The following is a 24,524-nucleotide window of genomic DNA, read 5'->3' as shown; positions in this document are numbered from 1 at the left end:
CAGAGCCGTGCATCGCTCTTAACACTTTGAGTTTCATTACAAAGTTCTAACATACAACAGAGCCGTGCATCGCTCTTAACACTTTGAGTTTCTTTACAAAGTTCTAACATACAACAGAGCATCGCTCTTAACACTTTGAGTTTCTTTACTAAGTTCTAACATACAACAGAGCAGTGCATCGCTCTTAACACTTTGAGTTTCTTTACAAAGTTCTAACATACAACAGAGCCGTGCATCGCTCTTAACACTTTGAGTTTCTTTACAAAGTTCTAACATACAACAGAGCATCGCTCTTAACACTTTGAGTTTCTTTACTAAGTTCTAACATACAACAGAGCAGAGCATCGCTCTTAACACTTTGAGTTTCTTTACAAAGTTCTAACATAGTACAACAGAGCAGTGTATCGCTCTTAACACTTTGAGTTTCTTTACAAAGTTCTAACAACAGAGCAGAGCATCGCTCTTAACACTTTGAGTTTCTTTACAAAGTTCTAACATACAACAGAGCAGAGCATCGCTCTTAACACTTTGAGTTTCTTTACAAAGTTCTAAAAACAGAGCAGAGCATCGCTCTTAACACTTTGAGTTTCTTTACAAAGTTCTAACATACAACAGAGCAGTGTATCGCTCTTAGCACTTTGAGTTTCGAACTGGCTCAAGCTCGCAACAAGAATAGGGAGACACAGGCACAATTTAAGAAATAACAAAGAATTTATTGTCAGTAATATAAAGGAGCAGCCAATATATATGAGTATCAGGGCGTTTTCACACCTGACTCGTTTGGAGCTGTTGATCCGAAACCTGGAGCGTTTACCCGCTATTTCGGTTCAGTTGGGCATATATGAACACAGCAATCACATTCTGTTGCGGAACAAAACAAGCGGACCGAGACCACCTAGAGAGGGTGGTCTCGGCGCATTTCCAAACGAACCTGACGCGACTCGTATGCTGTGAGAATGCAATCGATTTAGCAAACCGACACAATAATAATAATAGTGAATGAATGAATGAATGAAAACTTTATTTAACAGATTGCAGAATGGGTACAATACAGTACGGCTCAATACATACAATTGTTAAGGGGATGCAGACCTGAGAAAGACGTTTGTCTTGTTTCCATCAGGGTCCCCCATTTTCAATTCATATAGACATATATGACATACATGACATACAGATAGTCAGTACTGCTACATCTATACATTTATGACATACCAGATTTGCAAATACAGTACTGTTTGTGATACAGAAGGAGTCAAGAAAAGGGAGTATATACATTTGACGTAGAAACTGTACATTGGAGGAGGTTGGGTGGGGGGGGTTGGGTACATTGGGATATTGACAACCATACTGGGTAATTTACATTGGAGGTGGTTGGGGGGGGGGGGGGGCGGGCGGGGGGCACACTGTATAAACAAGTAACACTGTACATTGAGGGGGGGGGGGGGGGAGACACTGTACAAACAAACACAATTGTACATTGAACTATTGACAAAACCATACTAGGTAAATGACTGTACATTGGAGGGGGTTGGGTTAGGATATTTACAGGGGCCAGTGTTGAATTGCAGTCTCCCGTAGGTGTCCCTTGAGAGATGTTTTGAAAGTGGGTAGTGATCCACATTCCTTTACAGCTTTGGGTAGGGCGTTCCACATTGATGTGGCATAATTGCGAAACGTGTTTAGTCCCTTATTTGAGCCGAATCTGGGTTTAACATGATTTGTGGAGCTCCCTCTGGTGTTGTGATCGTGGTATTCACTGACCTTTGGGAAGTATTTTGACATGTACATGGGTACCTTGGTCGTGTAGTGTATCTTGTAGACCAGGCCCATTGCAAGTTGTTGTACTCTGTCGTCTACTCTAAGCCATCCTAGGTTGTCGAAGTGGGCAGGGGTGAGGTGGGTTCTAGGAGTAAGGTCAAGCAGTAGTCTGACCAGTTTGTTTTGAGATGTTTGTAATTTTGTTTTTAGCGCCTTTGAGGTGCTTTGGTACCATGAGGTGCAAGCATAGTCGTAGTACCCCTGAATGAGTGCTCCTGCCAGAGTCTTCAGGGTGTTCTTGTTTACCAGAGAGGAGATCCGGTACAAGAATCGAGTTCGTTGGTTGACTTTTTTTATTACATTGGATGCCATTTTGTCACAGGAGAGATTAGCCTCTAGGATGGAACCCAGGTAGGTAATTTCATCTTTCCTTGTGACAATATTGTCACCCACTGTAACTGAGAAGCCGTCGGCCGTGAGCCGTGGGTCAACGTGGAGCAGCGATGACTCGGTACACTGCCTTGTTGATATTTGGGCAGACGATCACATTCGTCAGATGCTGGAGAACACGCAAGTGTACAGAAAGTTTAGTGACTGTAGTGACGCTGCAACAGCAGCACCGTGCGAGACAACACCTCCTCTCTCTCTCTACCTTTACATTTACATTTACATTTAGTCATTTAGCTGACGCTTTTATCCAAAGCGACTTACAAGTTCTGTACGACAAGACAGCAAGAAGGGTACAACTCTATCAGCTGAGTAACAATGTTCATCAAGTGTTGCGTGTTACCTCTCACTGACTCTCTCTCTCCCTCTCTCTCTCACAGAGAGAATGAATGTGGACTGTTCCATCGGGGAGCTTCGGTGGTAATGTGAGTGGCTACAGACCGCTGCACTTAAATATAAACATTAGTCTACCTGGAGACTCAATGAGGTAATTGTAGATGTCGCCATAAGACGCTTCTGGCCATTTAGTGGGATCATTGTTTCATTATCCTGTTCGGCTGAAAGGACACTGGCCACCGAAGCTCCCCCCTCTGATGGAACAGTCCACATTCATTTGTGCGTCATCTCGCGTCTCCAGACTCTGTGGGCAATCTGCGCATGTACATGGGTAATAATAGGTGCTTTAAAATGGGCTTTTTCGCTGCCGATTTAGTTCTGATCGATTAGGAATGGCTCGCGCCGTGTTCAGGAGATTGGGGCGCATAAAAGACTATTCGATCATGTCTCTAGCACCCCCACAGCCGTATCTGCAACCACTTACATCACGGCTCTCATCCACATTCATTCATTTGCTCCCCCGCTCTCTCCTCCCCGATTTCAATGTAACGCGGAGATTCAGGGTTGGGGGGGGGGGGGGGGGGGGGGCACGCCCCAAAATCTGACCAATGAGTGATAGTTTGCTCGCGCGTGCGTTTGTTTTGGTCCGTGTGAACACAGCCGTGTGAACACAAACGAACTAAGAATCAAGTGCAACAATTGTATCATAATAGTCCCTGAATCGGAACAAAGCAAACGAACTACAGGTGTGAAAACACCCTCAGTGTGTCAGCCGTGTGTGGATGAGTGTATGTGCAGCATGAATGTGTAGGTGTAAAAGCAAAGAAAAGCAACCAAAACAAATGAACCAAAAGTAACAGCCAAATGACCAAAGAACCAAATAATCAACAAACAGCAACCAGACAAACAAAGAACCAAAAACAAATGGGGAGTTCGCCAGAGATCAGAGGCAGCCTCTCTCTGATATCCTGCTGGGACACCCCGGCCCAGGTGTGCACCAATTAGCTGACGAGCCTCCCCAGCTGTGCTCTGCCAGCCAGAGCAGAGGAAGACGACACAGTGTGGGGGAGGGTCGTCACACCTACAACAGAGCCGTGCATCGCTCTTAACACTTTGAGTTTCATTACAAAGTTCTAACATACAACAGAGCCGTGCATCGCTCTTAACACTTTGAGTTTCTTTACAAAGTTCTAACATACAACAGAGCAGTGCATCGCTCTTAACACTTTGAGTTTCTTTACAAAGTTCTAACATACAACAGAGCCGTGCATCGCTCTTAACACTTTGAGTTTCATTACAAAGTTCTAACATACAACAGAGCCGTGCATCGCTCTTAACACTTTGAGTTTCTTTACAAAGTTCTAACATACAACAGAGCAGAGCATCGCTCTTAACACTGAGTTTCTTTACAAAGTTCTAACATACAACAGAGCCGTGCATCGCTCTTAACACTTTGAGTTTCATTACAAAGTTCTAACATACAACAGAGCCGTGCATCGCTCTTAACACTTTGAGTTTCTTTACAAAGTTCTAACATACAACAGAGCATCGCTCTTAACACTTTGAGTTTCATTACACAGTTCAGGTTTGAATTACAACAGAGCAGCGCTCTTAAAATTGCAGTTGTTACGACCCCCCCCCCCCCTCCACTCTGCCTGTTCATAACACAGTGCATATGAGGTAGTGTAGTTTTATGAAATGTAGACGTCCATCGAAAGCCCTGGGTCTCCTCTTTCTTAGGACTACAGCAGTTTCATGACGGCTTCCTTTATTTGCGTCAAAAAAAAACGTAATTTTTTTCGCGAGATTTTTACAAGGTCATATTTAGCTAAAAAATCATTGGTAAACAAATGTAGTGCTGAAAATATACACATTGACTGCTGTTGTGACAGGGTTAGGGTCTTTACTCTTGGCTACATTTGAAAAAGAAATGCAACATCAGTTATTACGGACTGTATTGATCAAACTACACCTCCCTATTGGAACTAACCTGAGCTACTGTGAGAAACACTACTGGCTCTCAGTACGATGTCAAGTGTGACAGACATCTCAACTGGCGAGAGACCAGCTTTGAAACAAGCGGATATTATTGACAGAACCCATAGCAGGCTCTGGCAGAGGTGCTAAGTAAAGGTATAAAGTAAAGGTAAAGGCCAAACTGGAGAGTCGAGCCTCGGGGGAGGAGCCTCGGGGGAGGAGTTTCAGGGGAGGAGCCTCGGGGGAGGAGCCTCGGGGGGGGAGGAGGCTTTCGGCAGCTCAAGAGTTGAGTTGGTTCATATAACTGAGACTGTTTGAAATGAGAGGGAGAGGGTGAAAGAAGAGAAGAAAGAATGATAGGGAAAAGAGAGAGTTAGATATTTAACTTTCACTTTGTGTATATTCATGTAACTTGTGTATATTATGACTGTGATTATTGCTTTTTATTACTATCATTATTTTATTATTATAACCATTTGACCGTCAGCTAGGCCAATAAAGCCTTTTGAGTTGGAATTGTAGAGAGAGGGAGATATATATATATATATATGGGCTAACCAACGGGAGATCTGCTCATCCAATATGAATTATTGTTATTATTTAGTGTATTGCGCCGGTCATGTGTTGATGATGGCAATAAGGATACTGGCAGCTTTCCAATTTTGCCCTATGAGCACGGTATTTAGAAATGGATATATTGGCTTTCAAAGCCCCATGTCTTAACTTCTTTATAGATATCTTTGTTATAAGAATAATGACCGAGCTGAACAGTTGGGTGCAGAGAGCTGCCTTCCTCTGGGACTCTCGTGGGTTCTGCGGCACCCGACAGAGGAACACGAGGCCTGGTCCAAGCGGCTCTAGCTGCATTCCTAGGGCTGTTTCCCCGAAGCCTGTTTTTGGGATTTGAACTTCGTCAGGGTTTTTCGAAAGGACGTTCGAACCTTCGTTTTTAATTATAATAAAAATTAAAATGTAAAAAAAGGTTTTTTTTTTTATAAATGTTTTTTTTTATAAATATCCTCAAACTAAATCCTCAATTTGAATAAAGTGATTCATCTGATTAAATCTTTATTAAATCCACTTTCTTTAATGAATATAACTCATCAGTTTTAATACTATAATATTAGTGTATAGTAGCCTAATCTTTATCTGCAACTGTGAAGAAAAACCCCATTGGTTTAAACAGAATGAATAGACACGTAAAAATATATACAGTATACATTTATTTATAAAAAAATTATTAATTAAAAATACAAAATTACACGGGCGACCCGGGTTCGTCGTTATTTCCCGAATGTCTTCCCCCCCACTCTGTCTCCCATTTTTCCTCTGTCTCTCCCTACTGGACTGCCCGGTAGTAATAAAGCGATAAAACGCCAAAAAATAAATCTTTAAAAAAGAAAATACAAAATTCGAATGTTGATTTAGAATTCGAATGCCAACGTAACGAACGAATGTTCGCACGTTTGGGCTCAGCCGCGGGACCCGACAGAGGAACACGGGGCCCAGTCCAAGCGGTCCTGTAGCTGAAGCGAGCTGCTGGCAGGCAGGGGGAATGTTTTCAATTCTCTAGTTGCTAATCATGTCAATAAAGAGGGAATAACCGTAATTAATAATAACAGTATTCCTCTCTCCATGTGCAGTTCAAACGTCAGCATTATGACCGCAAATGGAGATAGACAAGGGATGAAAAGAAGGAGCATTTTTCGATAGTTTTATAAGGGTTTAGACCTGGGGAGTCGGTTTTAAGACCCACCTGGTTCCAGACACATGGTCTTTTTGCCATAGGCGTTTCTCAAGGTAGAAGGTTTATATGGTTCCACTTATTCAATTGGTCTGACATTTGACGGGAGCAGAGTTGAGATCTCGGCTTTTCTCCATGTATATGGTAAATTGTGCATTTAAATATAGCTTTTATCCAAAGCGCTTTACAATTTTGTTCCTCACATTCACCCATTCACTCACACATTCACACACCGACGAGTGTTGCTCATCGGGAGCAGTTAGGGGTTAAGTGTCTTGCTCAAGGACACTTTGACATGCTGTCCGGGAATCAAACTGGGAACCTTCCGATTACCAGACAACTGCTCTACCTCCTGAGCCACTGTCGCCCACAGTACCCATATGCCTCGGCATTTGAAGACCAGTCACAAGCTAACAACATTACGGAACCAAAATAGTCAAAACAACAGACAGAATACACTATTGGAATTATATACTCATGATTACCTGTTTTTAATTGTTTTTAAACGCCATCGTTTTCATGTATTGAACGTTTTATGCATAGCTTTGGGGCTGCCACTGCAAAAGCACTACGCTGATCTGGAATGAGCTGCCTCTGCATGTTAGGCTTTTATTTTATGTAAATATTTGTTGTGGGACTTGTACAGCACTTGTCAACTTTGTTGTTTTTAAATTTGCTTTATAAATAAAGTGGATTTGGATTGGAGGTTATGTTGTTAACGGGGGTTGCGGGCAAAAATCCCCCTGAAAATCCATAGATTGTCCTTGAAATTGACATTAGAGGTGAAAAAAACGACATATACCGGTAATAGAAAAGTCAACAGAATGCCATATTCCTCACGATAATGTGACTGTCTGCTTCTTTGTAAACACAGTTTTTGATAAATAAAAAAAACACCCCACAGATACCGAAAACTGTCCTCTTCAAATGACAGAGGGCAGGAAAACCTCCTAACCCCCCCCCCCCCCCCCACCCAACCCCCCCAATGTACAGTTTCTTCCCCCTCAAATGTATATATGCTCTTTTAGAAACTCTGTCTGTAAATAGACAGTACTGTATATTTGTACATCTTGTATGTATGTCATAAATGTCTGGATGTACTGTATATCTGTATATTGTGTATAAATGTTATGAATTGAAAATGGGGGACCCTGATGTAAACAAGACGAAAGTCTTTCTCTGGTCTGCATCCCCTTAACAATTGTGTGTATTGAGCCGTACTGTATTGTACCCATTCTGCAATCTGTTAATAACATTTTCAATCAATCAATCAATCAATCAATCAATCAATCAATCAATCAATCAATCAATCAATCAATCAATCAGTAAGTAAAGTCCCAGCGCTGAGTGGTAACATGACTGTGTGTTCCGCGGCAGGGCCGGGGAGGGAGGAGTGTATCCAGTGTGCCCCAGACTACCTGCAGCAGGAGTGGAGGTGTGTGCAGGCCTGCACTCCAGGCTACTACTCAGGGGACACTACGCTGGGCTTCGCCCACAGGATGTGCCGCAAGTGAGTCAGCTCTCAGCTCAAACACTCCTCTTCATAATACTGTGGAAAACTGTGTATTAAAGATACACCGTCTGTAGTGTGATAGTAAAGGGTTGACCTTCTGTAGTGTGCTAGTGAAAGGGTTAACCCATTTGTCGTGTGGCAGTGAAAGGGTTAACCTTCTGTATTGTCACAGTGAAGGGGTTAACCATTTGGTAGTGTGGCAGTGAAAGTTAGTAGTCCAGAGGTAGTATTTCCCCAGAAGGTGGTATGGCTTACAAATCCATACACACCCATAGCCTGAAGCCTTATGTAGTACATGTCCAAACTTCATAAAGATCCATTCAGAAATGAGCGATTAGGAGTGATTTTGGTCAACTGTGTACAAAAGAAAAACTGAGTTTTCTCATAGACTTCAATTCATTCGGCTGTTTTTCTCTTCCTGTTTTCGCTTGTTAGTTTTTTAGATTCACACATCCCCACGTGGGGTATCATTGGAAAGCCACACTCATTGGCTACAAAAATCCACAATCATTTTCGATATCGGATCTAGATTGACGGAACTACTGTGCCAAGAGTCGGGAGTGGTATTTTGCGCAATATTGTGTACTTTGCACAAGCCTCAAATACCGGCTTGTAACTCAAGAACCGCTGAACGGATTTTGTCGGATTTTGTCGCTATCGACAGGCAACAAATAAGCCTTCAAATTCGATATATATATATTGTATTACAACCGCTTCTTTTCACCTGGCAGCGCAGACTCTCCCTGGGAGAGTGTAACGTGTGGAAGGATCACACTACCTCTCCTAGATCCTTCCCTCGCTGTGCAGGCGCCCCGACCGAACTGTAGGAGTCGCTGTTTTACAACGACCAGGACCCACCCTCACCGGCTTTCCCACCCGCTGACACTGCCAATTGTGTTAGTATGGACGACCGACAAGCCAGAGGCACCGCTGGCAGTTGGATTAGATCCCACTGTCTCTGTGGTGGTAGACAGACGCTTAGTCCGCTGCGCTACCCGGCCGCCCAGCTAAGAGGTTTTAAGAGACAGAGTTTCTAAAAGAGAGTATATCCTGCAAACAGTCAGTAGTGTTAGGTCTACCGAGCACGCAGCCTACACACATCTACATGTAGTAACGTTGCGCATCGTACTTGAAGTAGGCTACCTGCCCTGTCACCTGCTTAGAGCTTGTGCTGCTCTCCAAAGGATATTTGTCTGATTGTAAACCTGCCGATGGCTATGAAGCTGACAATTTCAGATGACGATGTGTCTTTCTAGATTGCTTCTCATCTGGATATAGGGTTCATTCTGACCTTTCACTGTGGATCTGATTTGATTGATTCTGTAGATTTGAGACACATTCGCCGAAATGCTTGCGTGTGATTGGTCAATAGCCCCCGACAGCGGTGAATTATTTTTCGCAGCTGGAGTAATCAAGCCCACTGACACACACTGTTTCAGTGCAGCCAATCAGATACACCTGCCGGGCTGCCCGCGATAATAATAATCACTTTATTTGAGCTGACAGAGCCACAGAACAACTGCGATTTGTCAAATGAATTAGGTATATTGTTAGTAAGTTAGCCATGTAATAAGCGGGATAATGTATAGCTATACTTGGTCATTGTCGCAAAATAATTGACCTTCACTGACGTTTAAAACACCTCGCCGAGGCGGCTTGGTATTTTAAACTCCGTGTCGGTAAATTATTTTGCGACAATGACCTCGTAGCTATACATTATCCCTTACTTATTAACCAGAGAAGATCAAATGTTACAACAAAGAAGAGAATATGGCTGGAGATCCTTCTCAGACCAACCAGCTTCGTCAGTCAGGTAGAAAGATCAATATCGCCCTGCCGCGCGCTGCAACACACAGAGGAGCTTGGCGCGGCGTAGCGGCAGGCGTGGGTGGCCAATCAGAGGAACCCGGAAACCGAACTGCGTTGTATTTGGCATAGACGCCGCTTGCTCAGGGGTTGTTTATGTATAGAATACAGAGGGGGGGGGGGGGGGGGGGGGTCGCAATAGGGGAGGGGGATGTGTTTATGAGGAGGTCTCTTCTTAACATATTCCACAGTTCCTAACTTGCAGTCGCTAACTCAAAGCAGCCCGCGACATCAGACATTGTAACAGATGTGATGAGAAGTGTCATGGCTGCTCCAAACCAAGTATTGTACTGTACATTAGAGAATCCATTCATATGCTCTACCGTTTAATTTCCTCTTTAAATTACCATACCGGTTTAACCATTTACTACCCAGGCTGCTTTAAAGGTTCATCTGTTGCCTTTAAACCCAGGCTGCTATAAGAGTTCCCTGAAACCCCATATCTTGTGTTCCTGGTGATTGGTGAACAGATTAGCTGCATCTAATCAAAGCTAATCAGACGGCAGGATTGCAACTGCGGCGATGTTGTGATTGAGCTTTTGTATGGCAGTGGTCGTAAGTGGCTTTTCTATAGGGCTTATTAAACACTGATCATTTTAGTGAAGACACAAAGCCAGCACAGATGGTACATGTTGTCTAGAGACAAAGGCTCTTCTACACGCGTGTGCGGATGGCAGATTAACCCAGGGGTTCCCAAACTTTTCAGGCCGGGACCCAGAAAATAAGGCGTCAGAGAGTCGCGGCCCAATGCACATCGTCAGGCTTTTTTTTTTCTTTTTTTTTGCCAGGCGACCGATTTTTTAAGCCAAATATCACTTCAATCCTATTAAGTTAGTTCAAGTTAGTTATTCATTTATATGTGCTATTTATGAGAGGGCTAACTTGTTGCAAAATAATAATGATAATAATAATAGCCTCATTAAAATACTATTGTTGCTTCGGTTGTTTTCAGTGTTTTATGTGCATAATCTGTTATTTAGTTTGAAATGTTCGTTGAAATAAGTAGATTTTTCGTTTTTGTTTATTTATTAAGTTAATATAAAACCATATAGTCACATTTTAGAATACAATAGAATAGAATTTTAGAATACAACTAGAAACACTGTCCTGGCCTGCTTCTAAGTTCAGTGGCCTGACAAAAAATCATCTCGCAGCCCTCCCGTGGCTTCTCGCGGCCCACCTTTGGGTCGCGACCCCGACTTTGGGAACCACTGGATTAACCCAATGTGCAACAGGTGTGGCAGCTTAAACACTGACCCCAGGTCTGATCAGCTGGACACACAGGGCAGGTGTGGCAGCTTAAACACTGATCCCAGGTCTGATCAGCTGGACACCACAGGGCAGGTGTGGCAGCTTAAACACTGACCCCAGGTCTGATCAGCTGGACACACAGGGCAGGTGTGGCAGCTTAAACACTGACCCCAGGTCTGATCAGCTGGACACCACAGGGCAGGTGTGGCAGCTTAAACACTGATCCCAGGTCTGATCAGCTGGACACCACAGGGCAGGTGTGGCAGCTTAAACACTGACCCCAGGTCTGATCAGCTGGACACCACAGGGCAGGTGTGGCAGCTTAAACACTGATACCAGGTCTGATCAGCTGGACAGGACCAGGACAGAACATCACGATGTAATTTGACACTCTGAGGAGATATGTGCGAGTTAGTATAAGAATAGTAGCATTAGTAGTACGGTACATAATAGTAAAAAGACCGTAAGTAAAAGGACTCTTTTTTTAAGGCTGTCAAAGTTAATGCGATAGAACTCCCGATTCTATTAATGCCACTAATTTTTTTAACTCAAGATTAACAATTTTTTTTTTTTACTAGACTTCACTCAGGTGTATTATTGATGCTCTCATTGATACTATGTTTGTGTGTGTGTGTGTGTGTGTGTGTGTGTGTGTGTGTGTGTGTGTGTGTGTGTGTGTGTGTGTGTGTGTGTGTGTGTGTGTGTGTGTGTGTGTGTGTGTGTGTGTGTGTGTGTGTGTGTGTGTGTGTGTGTGTGTGTGTGAGAGATAGAGAGAGAGGGGGGTGAGAGAGATGAGGAAGGGGCAAGAGAGAAAGAGAGCTGGGAGAGTGTGTGTGTGAGAGAGAGGGGGGGGTGTGATTACTCAGCCCTTGTGTGGGTGAATGTAACAAGTTCCTAACGTCTTCTTTCCCCTATTATTTCATGCACACTTTATTCATTGTTTTAAATTATTATTTTCTTTTAAGTTATTTTGTGCATCACTCTGTTTTGAATTTGATGCAAATTTGCAATGCATGAGGGTCATCCTTTTGTGTTAAATGGCTGCATAAAGCAAGCATTTGTTGACTCGCATGTTGATAAGAGTATTAAAACTTTGAAATTTGAAAAAGATCCGTTTAAGGTAAAAAAATTATGAAAAAAATTCGATTAATTTGCGATTAATCGCGAGTTAACTATGGACAATCATGCGATTAATCGAGTTAAATATTTTAATCGTTTGACAGCACTAATTTGTTTATATATTATTTTAAATGTTGTTTGAAGAGATGTGTTTTTAGTCGACTGCGGAAAATAACATAAACGCCTTCACCCACCAGATGTGGGTAGAAGTGGCTTTTTTCGCCACTAAAACCTACCTGTAGGACTGCCCTGTCCACTAAAACCTACCTGTAGGACTGCCCTGTCTACTAAAACCGACCTGTAGGACTGCCCTGTCCACTAAAACCTACCTGTAGGACTGCCCTGTCCACTAAAACCTACCTGTAGGACTGCCCTGTCCACTAAAACCTACCTATAGGACCACCCTGTCCACTAAAACCTACCTGTAGGACTGCCCTGTCCACTAAAACCTACCTGTAGGACTGCCCGCTCCACTAAAACCTACCTGTAGGACTGCCCTGTCCACTAAAACCTACCTGTAGGACTGCCCTGTCCACTATACCTACCTGTAGGACTGCCCTGTCCACTAAAACCTACCTGTAGGACTGCCCACTCCACTAAAACCTACCTGTAGGACTGCCCTGTCCACTAAAACCTACCTGTAGGACCGCCCTGTCCACTAAAACCTACCTGTAGGACTGCCCTGTCCACTAAAACCTACCTGTAGGACTGCCCTGTGCACTAAAACCTACCTGTAGGACTGCCCTGTCCATTAAAACCTACCTGTAGGACTGCCCTGTTCACTAAAACCTACCTGTATGACTGCCCTGTCCACTAAAACCTACCTGTAGGACCGCCCACTCCACTAAAACCTACCTGTAGGACTGCCCTGTCCACTAAAACCTACCTGTAGGACCGCCCTGTCCACTAAAACCTACCTGTAGGACTGCCCTGTCCACTAAAACCTACCTGTAGGACCGCCCTGTCCACTAAAACCTACCTGTAGGACTGCCCTGTCCACTAAAACCTACCTGTAGGACCGCCCTGTCCACTAAAACCTACCTGTAGGACTGCCCTGTCCACTAAAACCTACCTGTAGGACTGCCCTGTGCACTAAAACCTACCTGTAGGACTGCCCTGTCCACTAAAACCTACCTGTAGGACTGCCCTGTTCACTAAAACCTACCTGTAGGACTGCCCTGTCCACTAAAACCTACCTGTAGAACTGCCCTGTCCACTAAAACCTACCTGTAGGACTGCCCTGTCCACTAAAACCTACCTGTAGGACCGCCCTGTCCACTAAAACCTACCTGTAGGACCGCCCTGTCCACTAAAACCTACCTGTAGGACTGCCCTGTCCACTAAAACCTACCTGTAGGACTGCCCTGTCCACTAAAACCTACCTGTAGGACTGCCCTGTCCACTAAAACCTACCTGTAGGACTGCCCTGTCCACTAAAACCTACCTGTAGGACTGCCCTGTCCACTAAAACCTACCTGTAGGACTGCCCGCTCCACTAAAACCTACCTGTAGGACTGCCCTGTCCACTAAAACCTACCTGTAGGACTGCCCTGTCCACTAAAACCTACCTGTAGGACTGCCCTGTCCACTAAAACCTACCTGTAGGACCGCCCTGTTCACTAAAACCTACCTGTAGGACTGCCCTGTCCACTAAAACCTACCTGTAGGACTGCCCTGTCCACTAAAACCTACCTGTAGGACTGCCCTGTCCACTAAAACCTACCTGTAGGACTGCCCTGTCCACTAAAACCTACCTGTAGGACTGCCCTGTCCACTAAAACCTACCTGTAGGACTGCCCACTCCACTAAAACCTACCTGTAGGACCGCCCGCTCTCTCTCCGTGTAGAAACTTGCCGTCCCACGATTGGCGCTCATGTCACATGACCTGGCCAATCAGAGCGCAAAACGGGAACCCGGAAACGCGGATGCGTTGTAAAAAGGCTTCAAGCCCCCCGTGGTGCTCTGTGGCCCCAGCAAGGTCTTTCCTGCACACAGGTCCTGCATAAATGGTAAATGGCTGCATTTATATCGCAGCTTTTATCCAAAGCGCTTTACAATCTGTTCCTCACTCACACATTCACACACCGACGGCGGAGGCGACCACGCAAGGTGCCAACCTGCTCATCGGGAGCAATTAGGGGTTAAGTGTCTTTGCTCAAGGACACTTTGACACGCTGCCCCGGTGAGGAGCGGGAATCGAACCGGGAACCTCTGGATAACCAGACAACTGCTCTACCTACCGAGCCACTGTCCGAGCCCCACATACAGTACAACCTCTCCTACATACAGTACAGGTCCTGCATACGACCGTTCAACTCTTCTGTTCCTTCCCTTCACACACACTGCAGGAATTTGAGGTCGTAAATATTCAACATGTTTGATATTCCTGATTGGCTTTCGAGGGGCTTGCAGGTGGCAGACTGCCAGGCTTCAAGTTGATTCTGTCAACACCTTGGACCACAGGATAATCAAGCTGACAATCGCTTCTTCTGACCAACCTGGAACCGGAACCCCCCCCCCCCCGCCCCCGTGATTGTCGAGTGGAGCGAACCGGGCCTAAAATCAGCCCAATTCTCTGCAGCCGCCATTAAACTATGCCTGGAACTCAGCCATCTCTAATAACGCTCATGTGGTGACATCATCGATCTGAGCTGCTGTTTCTTTTTGGGGGGGGGGGGGAGGGGGGGGCAGTTTGAAGGGAGAACTTTGTTTAAGTTTACAGAGCCTGCAATTACAAAACATATTTACTATTAACATATTAATGATCTTATGCAGAGGCGGACCTAGCCCATTTGGCGCCCTAGGCGAGATTCACCACTGCGATTTTTTTGCTTTTTTCTTCATAGTTCTCTAACGTTAGTCTTTCTTTCCTCAACGTTCAATTCTATAAACACTTGACCGATACCCATCAATGCACAGCGCTCTAGCATGTTCTGACTGTGAACACCTAAAGCTGAGGCTCAGACCGACCGACCGTTTTAGATTTTTGGCTCATTTTCCCTTGTTAGAATTTTTTTAATGTAAAAATAATGGTTGCAGATATAGAGGGGGGGCGCCAAAACTGCACAAAAAAAAATTAAAAAAAATTAAAAAAATTAAAAAAAATTAAATAATTTTTTTTTTTTTTTTTTTTGGTGCCCCCCTCTGGGTGGCGCTCTAGGCGACCGCCTATATCGCCTGTAGGAAGGTCCGCCCCTGATCTTATGTCATCATGAATCAAAACAAAATAAATTTGAGGCATTATGTGCCAAGATACTTCTTTGGATGGTAGATATATTTGTAAACAAGATGGCAGCCCTGCCATTGTAAACAGTGAAACAGTAACTTTGCAGGTAGCTTGCTAGCTTCAAACCATGTGCGTTCCAGGGACCCAGTTCTCTTCTGAAGACTTTGTGTTTCCCGTTATGAAGATACACAACTTTTTTCACTTCTCTAAGATTCAAATTTCTCTTCCAAAATAATACTTATACCGTTCAGTTTTACAAGGTCATCCGTGTGTTAAGTAGCTTGTGTTCTATTACCCTCGACATGGTTATCACTCTGGGAATTAAGCTTTTTCTTTTCCTGGATTCTAGACTTTTTGTAGATATGTGGTTTTATTTTTTTGTTGGTGTTTTTTGAGCCTGGCAGTGTTGTGTGTTGTGTTTGAATGGGCAGTGCCAGGGCTGGCAGCAGAGAGCAGTGAGGTCACCCACTGTGACCATGCCAGTACTTTAGGTCATGGAGACCTCTGGCGCTCGTTTGGTTTCTCCTTCTGTTGGCCCCGCACTAAACGAAAGGGAGCAAAACAAACCCATCTGTGTGTTGTGCAACTTGAATAAAGAGCCAGTTGGTTTCTCAACCAAAAACATCACATGACTGGTAATAGTAGTAGTAGTAGTAGTAGTAGTAGTAGTAGTAGTAGTAGTAGTAGTAGGAGTAGTAGTAGTAGTAGTAGTAGTAGTAGTAGTAGTAGTAGTAGTAGTAGTAGTAGTAGTAGTAGTAGTAGTAGTAGTAGTAGGAAAGTAAGTAAGTAAAACTTGTAAGTCGCTTCGGATAAAAGCATCAGCTAAATGACAAGATGTAAATGTAAATGTTTATATATATAGCGCCCTTCTCAGCACAAGTGCACAGAGTGCTTTACAACAGTAATAACATCAATAAAATACAGTAAGGGGAAACATTTGAAGAAAAGAATAGAACATAAAATGAGCTGTGTTTAAAAGGTATAGTATGTTTTTAGCTGCCTTTTAAAAATGAGTTCAGAGAGAGTGGTTTTCAGGTTTAGGGGGAGGGGCGTTCCAGAGCCTTGGGGCCGTCACCACGAAAGCTCGGTCCCCTTTTGTTTTTAGCCTGGTCCTTGTCCTGTTGGAGCTCCTGGTCGGACAACCGCAGTGACTGCCTGGAGGAAAGTGGGTGGATGAACTCACTGATGTAGGGGGGACCCTGTCTGCTACCCGCCCCCCTGCGGACAGGGCTTGGTCCTAGTCTCTGAGCGGATATCGGCCTGTCTGTCTGACATCTCCTCCTGGATGACGACCAACCACCTCAAACTGAACCTGAGCTAAACAGAATTGCTCCACCTGCCGGCCAAATCCTCCCCCCTGACGACCTTTCCATCACAGTCGAGAATGCAGCTGTGACCGCGTCCCCGACCGCCGAGAACCTTGGTGTTGTCCTCGACGACCAGTTGAATTTCTCTGCTCACATCGCAGCGACAACCAGAACCTGCCGATTCCTCCTGAGCAACGTCAGAAGGATCCGCCCCTTCCTGACAAAAGCCACCCAACTCCTCGTCCAATCAACAGTCATCTCCCGCCTCGACTACTGCAACGCACTGCTCGCTGGCCTCCCGGCCACTGCCACTAAGCCTCTTCAACTCATTCAGAACGTAGCGGCCCGCCTGATCTCAAACCTACCGAAGTCGGCCCATGTCACCCCACTTCTTAGGGACCTGCACTGGCTGCACGAATCCGCTTCAAGGCCCTCGACCTGGCATACCGTGCGGCAAAGGGAACCGCTCCCGCCTACCTCCAGTCAATGGTCTCTAACTACACACCCTCAAGACCCCTACGCTCTGCATCTTCTAACTACACACCCTCAAGACCCCTACGCTCTGCATCTTCTGGCCGTCTCAGACCCACTCCTATCCGAGCTCCGGGAGGGTCATCAAAGAGAAGTCGCCTATTCTCAGTCCTTGCCCCACAATGGTGGAATGAACTACCCACCCCAGTTAGGACAGCCGAAACCCGTCCAATCTTTTGCCGTCGACTAAAGACACACTTCTTCAATCATTATCTGAAATGAATTTTTATTATTATTATTTTTTTAATAACTCTAACTGTAACTGAGGGGTACAATTCCCTGACTGTATTACTAGATATGATACTTACTACCACTACCTTTGTACTTAATATTCGGCCACCCAGTACTCGGCATAAATATATTATGATAAACACTCTCACGTAGATGAAACGGATCCAACACAAATGTACGAAGTCGAAGTATGTATTTATTCCTACACAGCAATGGTGTGTAGAGCAAGCACTTAATCACTTAATTACATTTATGAATTGAAATAGTATGCACTTTTATGGCAAAGAGTATTCGTCGGTATATCAATAGAGAATGTCCAATCTCTGATGGCGCAGGCGGTAAATATACGACCTGGAATAGTTAAGGAATAACAGCAATGATACTTTAATGATTATAAGACTGGATACACTAGGGGGGTTAATCCGGTCGCTTGTAAGACAACAGGAGTAGGAGGGGGGGGGGGGGGGGGTAGAGTCTGGCTGCCTCGTCCGGCCAAGGGTATCCTGGGTGAACCCACAGTTGTGCAGTTCGGTGCGCCAGCGATCCTTGGACCACAGATGAAAGCAGTTGGACTCTCCGTGAGCCGGCTCTCTCCGGTCCACGGGGGAGAGACGTGAAGCGACCTCGTCTTGCAGAGCGTCTCCTCACCTTGCGTCCTCTCCAGGGGGGGGGGTTCCAACACACGGCAGTGTCGGGGGTCTTTATCCATGGAATAATCACTGTATACAAAGCATAATCCGTGCCTGGGAAGGCGGGCTGTCGTCGGTAGAATAATCCGGTATGCAGGTCCACTCGCTCGTCGGCTCTGGGGCTCCTCAGATGCAATCTCACATGGGGTCGACCATCCTGGATAAGCAGCCAGTTCTCTGCCCGAAACGATGGGGTACTGACTACGATAGTATTCTCACCGTACGAAGCACTATATATTAACAGACTATTATTAGCTTAATAGACTACGTCCAACTCGACGATATAGTGCCAAATATGACTATTCAAATATTAATATACACGATGTCTCAATACCGATGGTAGGCCGAACTTGGCCTTACTCCCACACGTGGCGTCGCGGGGAGGCTTTACGTCTGTCACTCTATTGGAGGGTAAGAAACTGGACTGAAAAGGAAGTCCTACTTTAGTAGCGCAGTATATATACGCACTATGAACAAATAGTACCGTTAGTGGTGCGGTAGCCAGATTCCTACGCGGAACTAGGACTTGTTCGTACATGTTGAGCGGTACGTTTGAACTGGGTCTGGGGGGTATGGCAGCCTGGCACCAAGGTCTCGACCAATAGTAGAATGGAGACTATTATGGGATGTTCAGTAGGCTAGAATGGATATTCAATGCATATTGTACAAGGAATATACAAGGGATATCAGGGAATATTAGAGAATATACAAATACAATTAAATATATATATATAAATAAATATATATATTCGGTTTAATCTGGCCCTTCACAACAGCCACCCCCTGATTGGTCCCAGACCTAATCAGTTAAGCAGAGACAGATTAATCGCGTTGTCTATTTACACATAAGGGTTTGCTGTAGGGGTCAGTCAACTTCACAAAGTCATAGGGTTATAGGGTCATGGTCATCATCGATTGTGTCTGGGAGTCGGGGCAGTTCTATGAGCCTCGCCACGGGACGGGTGTAAGTGCGACCCTGGACAAGCACTTCAGCTGCTCGGACCTTGCCGTCGGCACCGGTGATCACTTTGCTTACGCGGCCGGCCGGCCACATAGCTCTGGGCAGTGATTGATCAATAATCATGACGACCGTTCCTTCTGTCAAATTGTCTCTCTCCTTTACCCACTTCTGGCGGGTCTGTAGAGACGGTAGGTAGTGCAGTAGGAATGTCCTTTGTTGTGCACTCTCTATGGTAGTGCAATCATCTATGTTGGGGTCTGCGGAGATAACAGTGCTCAATCCACAGAACACAGGCTTCTTATTCTCAGCCTCCTCCTGACTGGCTTCCCTCGGGATAGGCGTGGGCCACTCTCCTTCGGGGAGCTTTAGGAATGCTGGGCCGTCACTGTAGACATTGCGACGGGTGAGGTCATCTAGGGGCATTCCCCGGGTGATGACGTCAGCTGGGTTCTGTTTTGTATCAACGTAGCGCCACTCTGTTTCTCCGGTTAACTCTTCGGTTAAGTCTTGAATCTCGGTGACTCTGACTCCCACGAAGACTTTGTACTTGCATGAGTCCGATTTGATCCAGGCGAGTACTGTCGTGGAATCTGACCACAGGATTGTTCTAGACACCGGTATGGTGAGCTCACGTTGGATGAGCGTGGCTAGGTGCGCTCCGGCTAGGGCTGCGCAGAGCTCTAGGCGTGGGATAGATTGTTGCTTGCGTGGGGCTATTCTCGAGCGGGCGAGGACAAATGCTGTGTAGATCTCTCCCCCCTCTTCTTGGGCCCGCAAGTAGGCTACTGATCCGTATGCGACCTCTGAGGCGTCACTGAAGACGTGTAAGTCCATTTTACATGTCTCTGGCCTCACCGTGGGTGGGAAGTAGCTTCGGCGCATATTAACGCCTGGGAGTGAGTGGAGCTCCATCTCCCACTCTCTCCAGGTGGATGTAAGGTGTGCGGGAATGGGGTCGTCCCAGCCCTGGTCCTTGTCCCACAATGCTCGTACAATCATTTTTGCCCTGGTGGTGTACGGTAGAATACATCCTAGCGGGTCATATTGTCGGGCGAGTGTTGTGTACACACTCCGTCTGGTGGTCGGCGCCGCCGCCGGCCTTCCCTGCTCCGTAGTCAGGGGCTTGTGTCTGTAGTGAAGCGAATCTGTTTTGAATCGCCACACCAATCCCAGGGTCATCTCCTGGGCTTCTCCCGGGATTGTAGCCATCCAGGTCTCGCTGCTGGCTGCCTTGTCCTCGGAGGAGAGGCTGCGCAGTACTTGCGGATCGCTGCTGGCCCACTGCCTGAGATCAAAGCCGCCTTTGATCAATGAGGCGCAGAGTTTAATCAGGAGAGCCTCGGCTTCTTCCTGGGTTGAAAGGCTTTGTAGACAGTTGTCTACGTAGAAGCTGTTCTTTACGCTGTGTCGGACCTCTTCGTCCGCTGCTGGGTCCTCTGCTACATGTTTCTGTAGTGCAAATGTAGCACAGCAGGGGCTGCACGTCGTTCCGAAGGGGAGGACTTCCCATTGGTAGATGGCTGGGTGCTCATCTCCTGGCTTCTCTCTCCATAGGAACCGTAACAGGGGCTTGTCCTCCTCTACTAATCTCACCTGCAGGAACATTCCTTTAATGTCCCCGCTGATGGCCACCTTTTCCTGGCGGAAGCGGAGTAGAACGCCGAGTAGGGAGGGGCCGAGTGTGGGACCGGGCAGTAACTCTTTATTCAGATTTTTGTGATCCGATCTGGTAGCTGCAGTTAAATACTATGCGGTCTTTACCGTTGTGATGGACCTTGTGGTGAGGCACGTACCACGATTCAGTGGTCTGGTCAGCCTCTTTAATGTCCATCTTTGTGACGTGTCCCGCTGTGATGAGCTTCTCAATCTCAGCGCGGTATACACTCTCTTGGGCGGGGTTCTTGGCTAAGCGCCGCTCCGTGTTCAGCAGGTACCGTTCTGTGGCGTCTGTCTTGGCGTGGAAAGTAGGCATTCCTTCTCGCCGCAGGAGTGGCGTGGCGTATCTCAACACGCCGTTGACCGGGACTCTCTTGGTCCCTGTCTCGAGGAGGTGAATGGCGTAAATGTCATCTTTAGAGCGAATGTCTTTCTTTCCGTTCTTAAAGGGCATTTGTTCCAAGGTCCATAACCGCTCTACGTGTTGCAGGAGTGCGGTTTCTCCCTCTGTGACTCGGGAGTGGAGACATCTAGTGGCTGTACTTCGGTTGAGAGATTTGGCGAGCGGGCCTTGGAGAGTCCATCCCAAACGGGTCTCGACTGCTGCAGGACAGCCTCGGGGTCCGGTATGAACCCGGTCTATCGGGACAATGAGGTCTGCATGGTCGGAGCCTATCAACAGGGTCGGCATAGCATTGTCTATGAGCGGGATCGGTAACTTGCGCAGATGTGCATATTTCTCCATCAGCTTGGCGACGGGGTATGTGTACCGCGACAGTCCTATTTCTTGGCTGGTGAAAGCGTCTGTAATCTGGTACCGTCGCTCAGGCTGGCCGCTTGCTGCGATAGAGAATGAGACATTCTCGCCCTTTATCGTCTTCAAATCTCGTCTTATTGTCCGAATTGTCATTTGGGTTTCGCTTCCCCGCAGCCCTAGCTGGGCCGCAGCGGAGGCGAGCAGAAGGGTCTTCTCTGACCCGTCATCGAGGACGGCGTAAGTGTCCAGGACTTTATTCTGGTAGCTTAGTGTCACACGCACTACTTTTAGGAGTACTCGGGCTCCACTGCTGCTGGCGGGATCGATGTACATGACGCTCGCTTTGCTGCTGGATGGTGCGGGTGAAGGGCGCCGTCTGTTACTGTCGTGAAGTATGTCCAGATGGGCTCCATCGCACTTGGTGCACCTTTTCTTTAAGCGGCATTCGGCTGCCATGTGTGAGCGCGCACAGCGAAAACAGTGCTTGTTGGACTTTATCCATTGACTTGCTTCCTCCGCGTTCAGCTTGGGGAAGGAGTCACATTGCGCTAGCCAGTGTTCTTTCTCACAGTAGGGGCACACTATCTTCCACTTCTCCGTTCTGGAGGGGGTACTGTGGCTCCTGCTGCTCGGTACTGACTCCGATTGGTGCATCACAGTCACCGATCTTCTTCCATCATTTAGTCGTCTGGTTCCTTCTCTGGAGCCAGGGGTGCTCCGTCCGAATGTATCTAGCCGTAGGCTGCTGACTTCTCTCGCCAGGAAGTCTGCTAGATCGAGGTTCGGTTCGGGGCCATTCGGGTCTCGGTGGTCTCTCTGCCGCCTAAAACGCTCCTGTCGAGCGGGCGGCAGCTTCTCCAAGATCCTTTCCACATTTGAGTTGGCGTAAAGTTCATGCCTCCCCTTCTCTCTCTGCGCTCCCAACATCCCTACCAGGGACTGCACTCTGATGGACAGGTCGTCCAGTGCTCGATTGTCTATTGCTGGGGGTAAGCGGTCGATGTGTCGGATCTCCTGGATCACGTAATCCCATATGCGCCCATACCTCTGGTCCAATGCTACCAGCGCTGCTGTGTATGGGGTGGTGGAAGTCGCGTAGGCGAGCGCTATATTATGTGCGCGGGGTACCTTTAAGTGCTTCAGTAGGATGGCGTATTTATGGCGTTCATCCAATACATCCACCAACATGGTCTCCAGACACATGCGGAGTTCTGTATACTGGGCCCGGTTCTCTTGGGTGAAGTCGGGTACCATAGGCGTGCCAATGTATGACGCTGACTGTGGATACATCGGCGAGCGTTGGGGGAGAGGCCTCCTAGGCGAGTCTCCTCCCGCTCCTTGGTATGGGCTGGTACCGGCAGTGTACCATGGCCCGCTTGTCCAGGTGCTGTTCCTCGGTGCGGGTCGTGCGTCGTGCTCACCCGTGTATAGAGTCGGGGGTCTGTAGCGCAGCTCCGCGGGAGTATAGCCTGGGCTGTACCGGACCTCCTGGTCCGGTAGAGTACTGTGCTGTCGTCGGGCGTGGTTCTCCTCCTCTTCCTCTTCGTCTTCAGTTAGGTCATCCAGTGCTTGTAGTCTCTGGTTTAGCCTCTCCACAGGATATGCTGCTCCTTCCCGGTTGCTAGGTCTCGCTTGGACCGGTGGGGGGAGGTGGTCTGTGGGGGGTATAGACCTCGTCTGTTGGTCAAGTTCAGGGTTGTTTACTCGGCTAGGGGATGCCGCCCTGGAGGTGTGTCTAGACGAGTTCCTGGAGCCTCTGGCGGAGGGAGAGGGTGTTGTCCGTCTGATCAGCTGTTCTATTAGTTGCGCTTGCTGTCTGTCGCGCTCTGCGTCCCGTAGAGCACCAGCAGCTGCTCGCTGGCTGTCTGCTCGGTCTCGGGCCACATTCTCTTCCCTCTGAATGCGTCTTATTTCTAGACGTATATGCTCTTCTTCGCTCCGCTGCTGGATCTGCAGTCGGTCGCGTTCAGCAGCGGCGTTCAGGCTGATGAGGAAGGCCTGCTGTAGGGTCCTCTCTGCCTCGCTGGGAGAAGGCGGTTGTATAGGGGAGCCTTCCCTCGGGGTACTCCTTGCGGAGCCTTGGAGCTCTATCTCCACGGTGCTCTCCCCGTCTTCTTCCGTGCCGAGTTCTCTCTCGGTAGCGTTGTATTCCTCCCGGGACTCATCGGGGACTACTTCTTCAGTACTGGCGGGGTGTGAAGTCATGTCTGGTTCCCACTGGTCCCCACCGTGAACTTGGTCAGTTACATTAGAACCCGTAAGGGCCTCTATGTTCGGGGTAGTCTGGGCGTTGGGGTTAGACATACTTTAACTTTCTAGTTTTACCGCGTTTACTGTTAGTAGAAGACTAGGTTGTTGACTGACAGCGTAAGCCTCTAAGTACTGAGGGAGCCGTCGTTCGCGCTGCGGGCGTTGGTTAGGAGGATCGTTTCGTGGAGTGTTCATCATAGGCCATTTCAATATTAATAACACTATATTAATATTACACTAATTACCCTCCGGCTCGAAGGACCAATTGTAACTGAGGGGTACAATTCCCTGACTGTATTACTAGATATGATACTTACTACCACTACCTTTGTACTTAATATTCGGCCACCCAGTACTCGGCATAAATATATTATGATAAACACTCTCACGTAGATGAAACGGATCCAACACAAATGTACGAAGTCGAAGTATGTATTTATTCCTACACAGCAATGGTGTGTAGAGCAAGCACTTAATCACTTAATTACATTTATGAATTGAAATAGTATGCACTTTTATGGCAAAGAGTATTCGTCGGTATATCAATAGAGAATGTCCAATCTCTGATGGCGCAGGCGGTAAATATACGACCTGGAATAGTTAAGGAATAACAGCAATGATACTTTAATGATTATAAGACTGGATACACTAGGGGGGTTAATCCGGTCGCTTGTAAGACAACAGGAGTAGGAGGGGGGGGGGGGTAGAGTCTGGCTGCCTCGTCCGGCCAAGGGTATCCTGGGTGAACCCACAGTTGTGCAGTTCGGTGCGCCAGCGATCCTTGGACCACAGATGAAAGCAGTTGGACTCTCCGTGAGCCGGCTCTCTCCGGTCCACGGGGGAGAGACGTGAAGCGACCTCGTCTTGCAGAGCGTCTCCTCACCTTGCGTCCTCTCCAGGGGGG

General features: G+C 46.9%; 1 protein-coding gene across 1 annotated transcript in view; it reads left to right on the top strand.

Moving 5' to 3' along the window:
• pcsk6 (proprotein convertase subtilisin/kexin type 6) overlaps nucleotides 1-24,524 on the top strand; it is a gene marked incomplete at its 5' end in the record, with an annotated part of 408,343 nt that overhangs the window by 349,643 nt on the left and 34,176 nt on the right. The window contains 1 exon segment of the mRNA XM_084308170.1: nucleotides 7,640-7,772. Coding sequence (XP_084164296.1) covers nucleotides 7,640-7,772 — 133 coding nt within the window.

The sequence above is a fragment of the Notolepis coatsorum genome (genome assembly GCF_963971535.1).
Source record: "Notolepis coatsorum genome assembly, chromosome: 2".
Lineage (NCBI taxonomy): Eukaryota > Metazoa > Chordata > Actinopteri > Aulopiformes > Paralepididae > Notolepis > Notolepis coatsorum.
The sequence above is the reverse complement of the archived record's forward strand: the minus strand, read 5'-3'. Positions and strand labels throughout refer to the sequence as shown.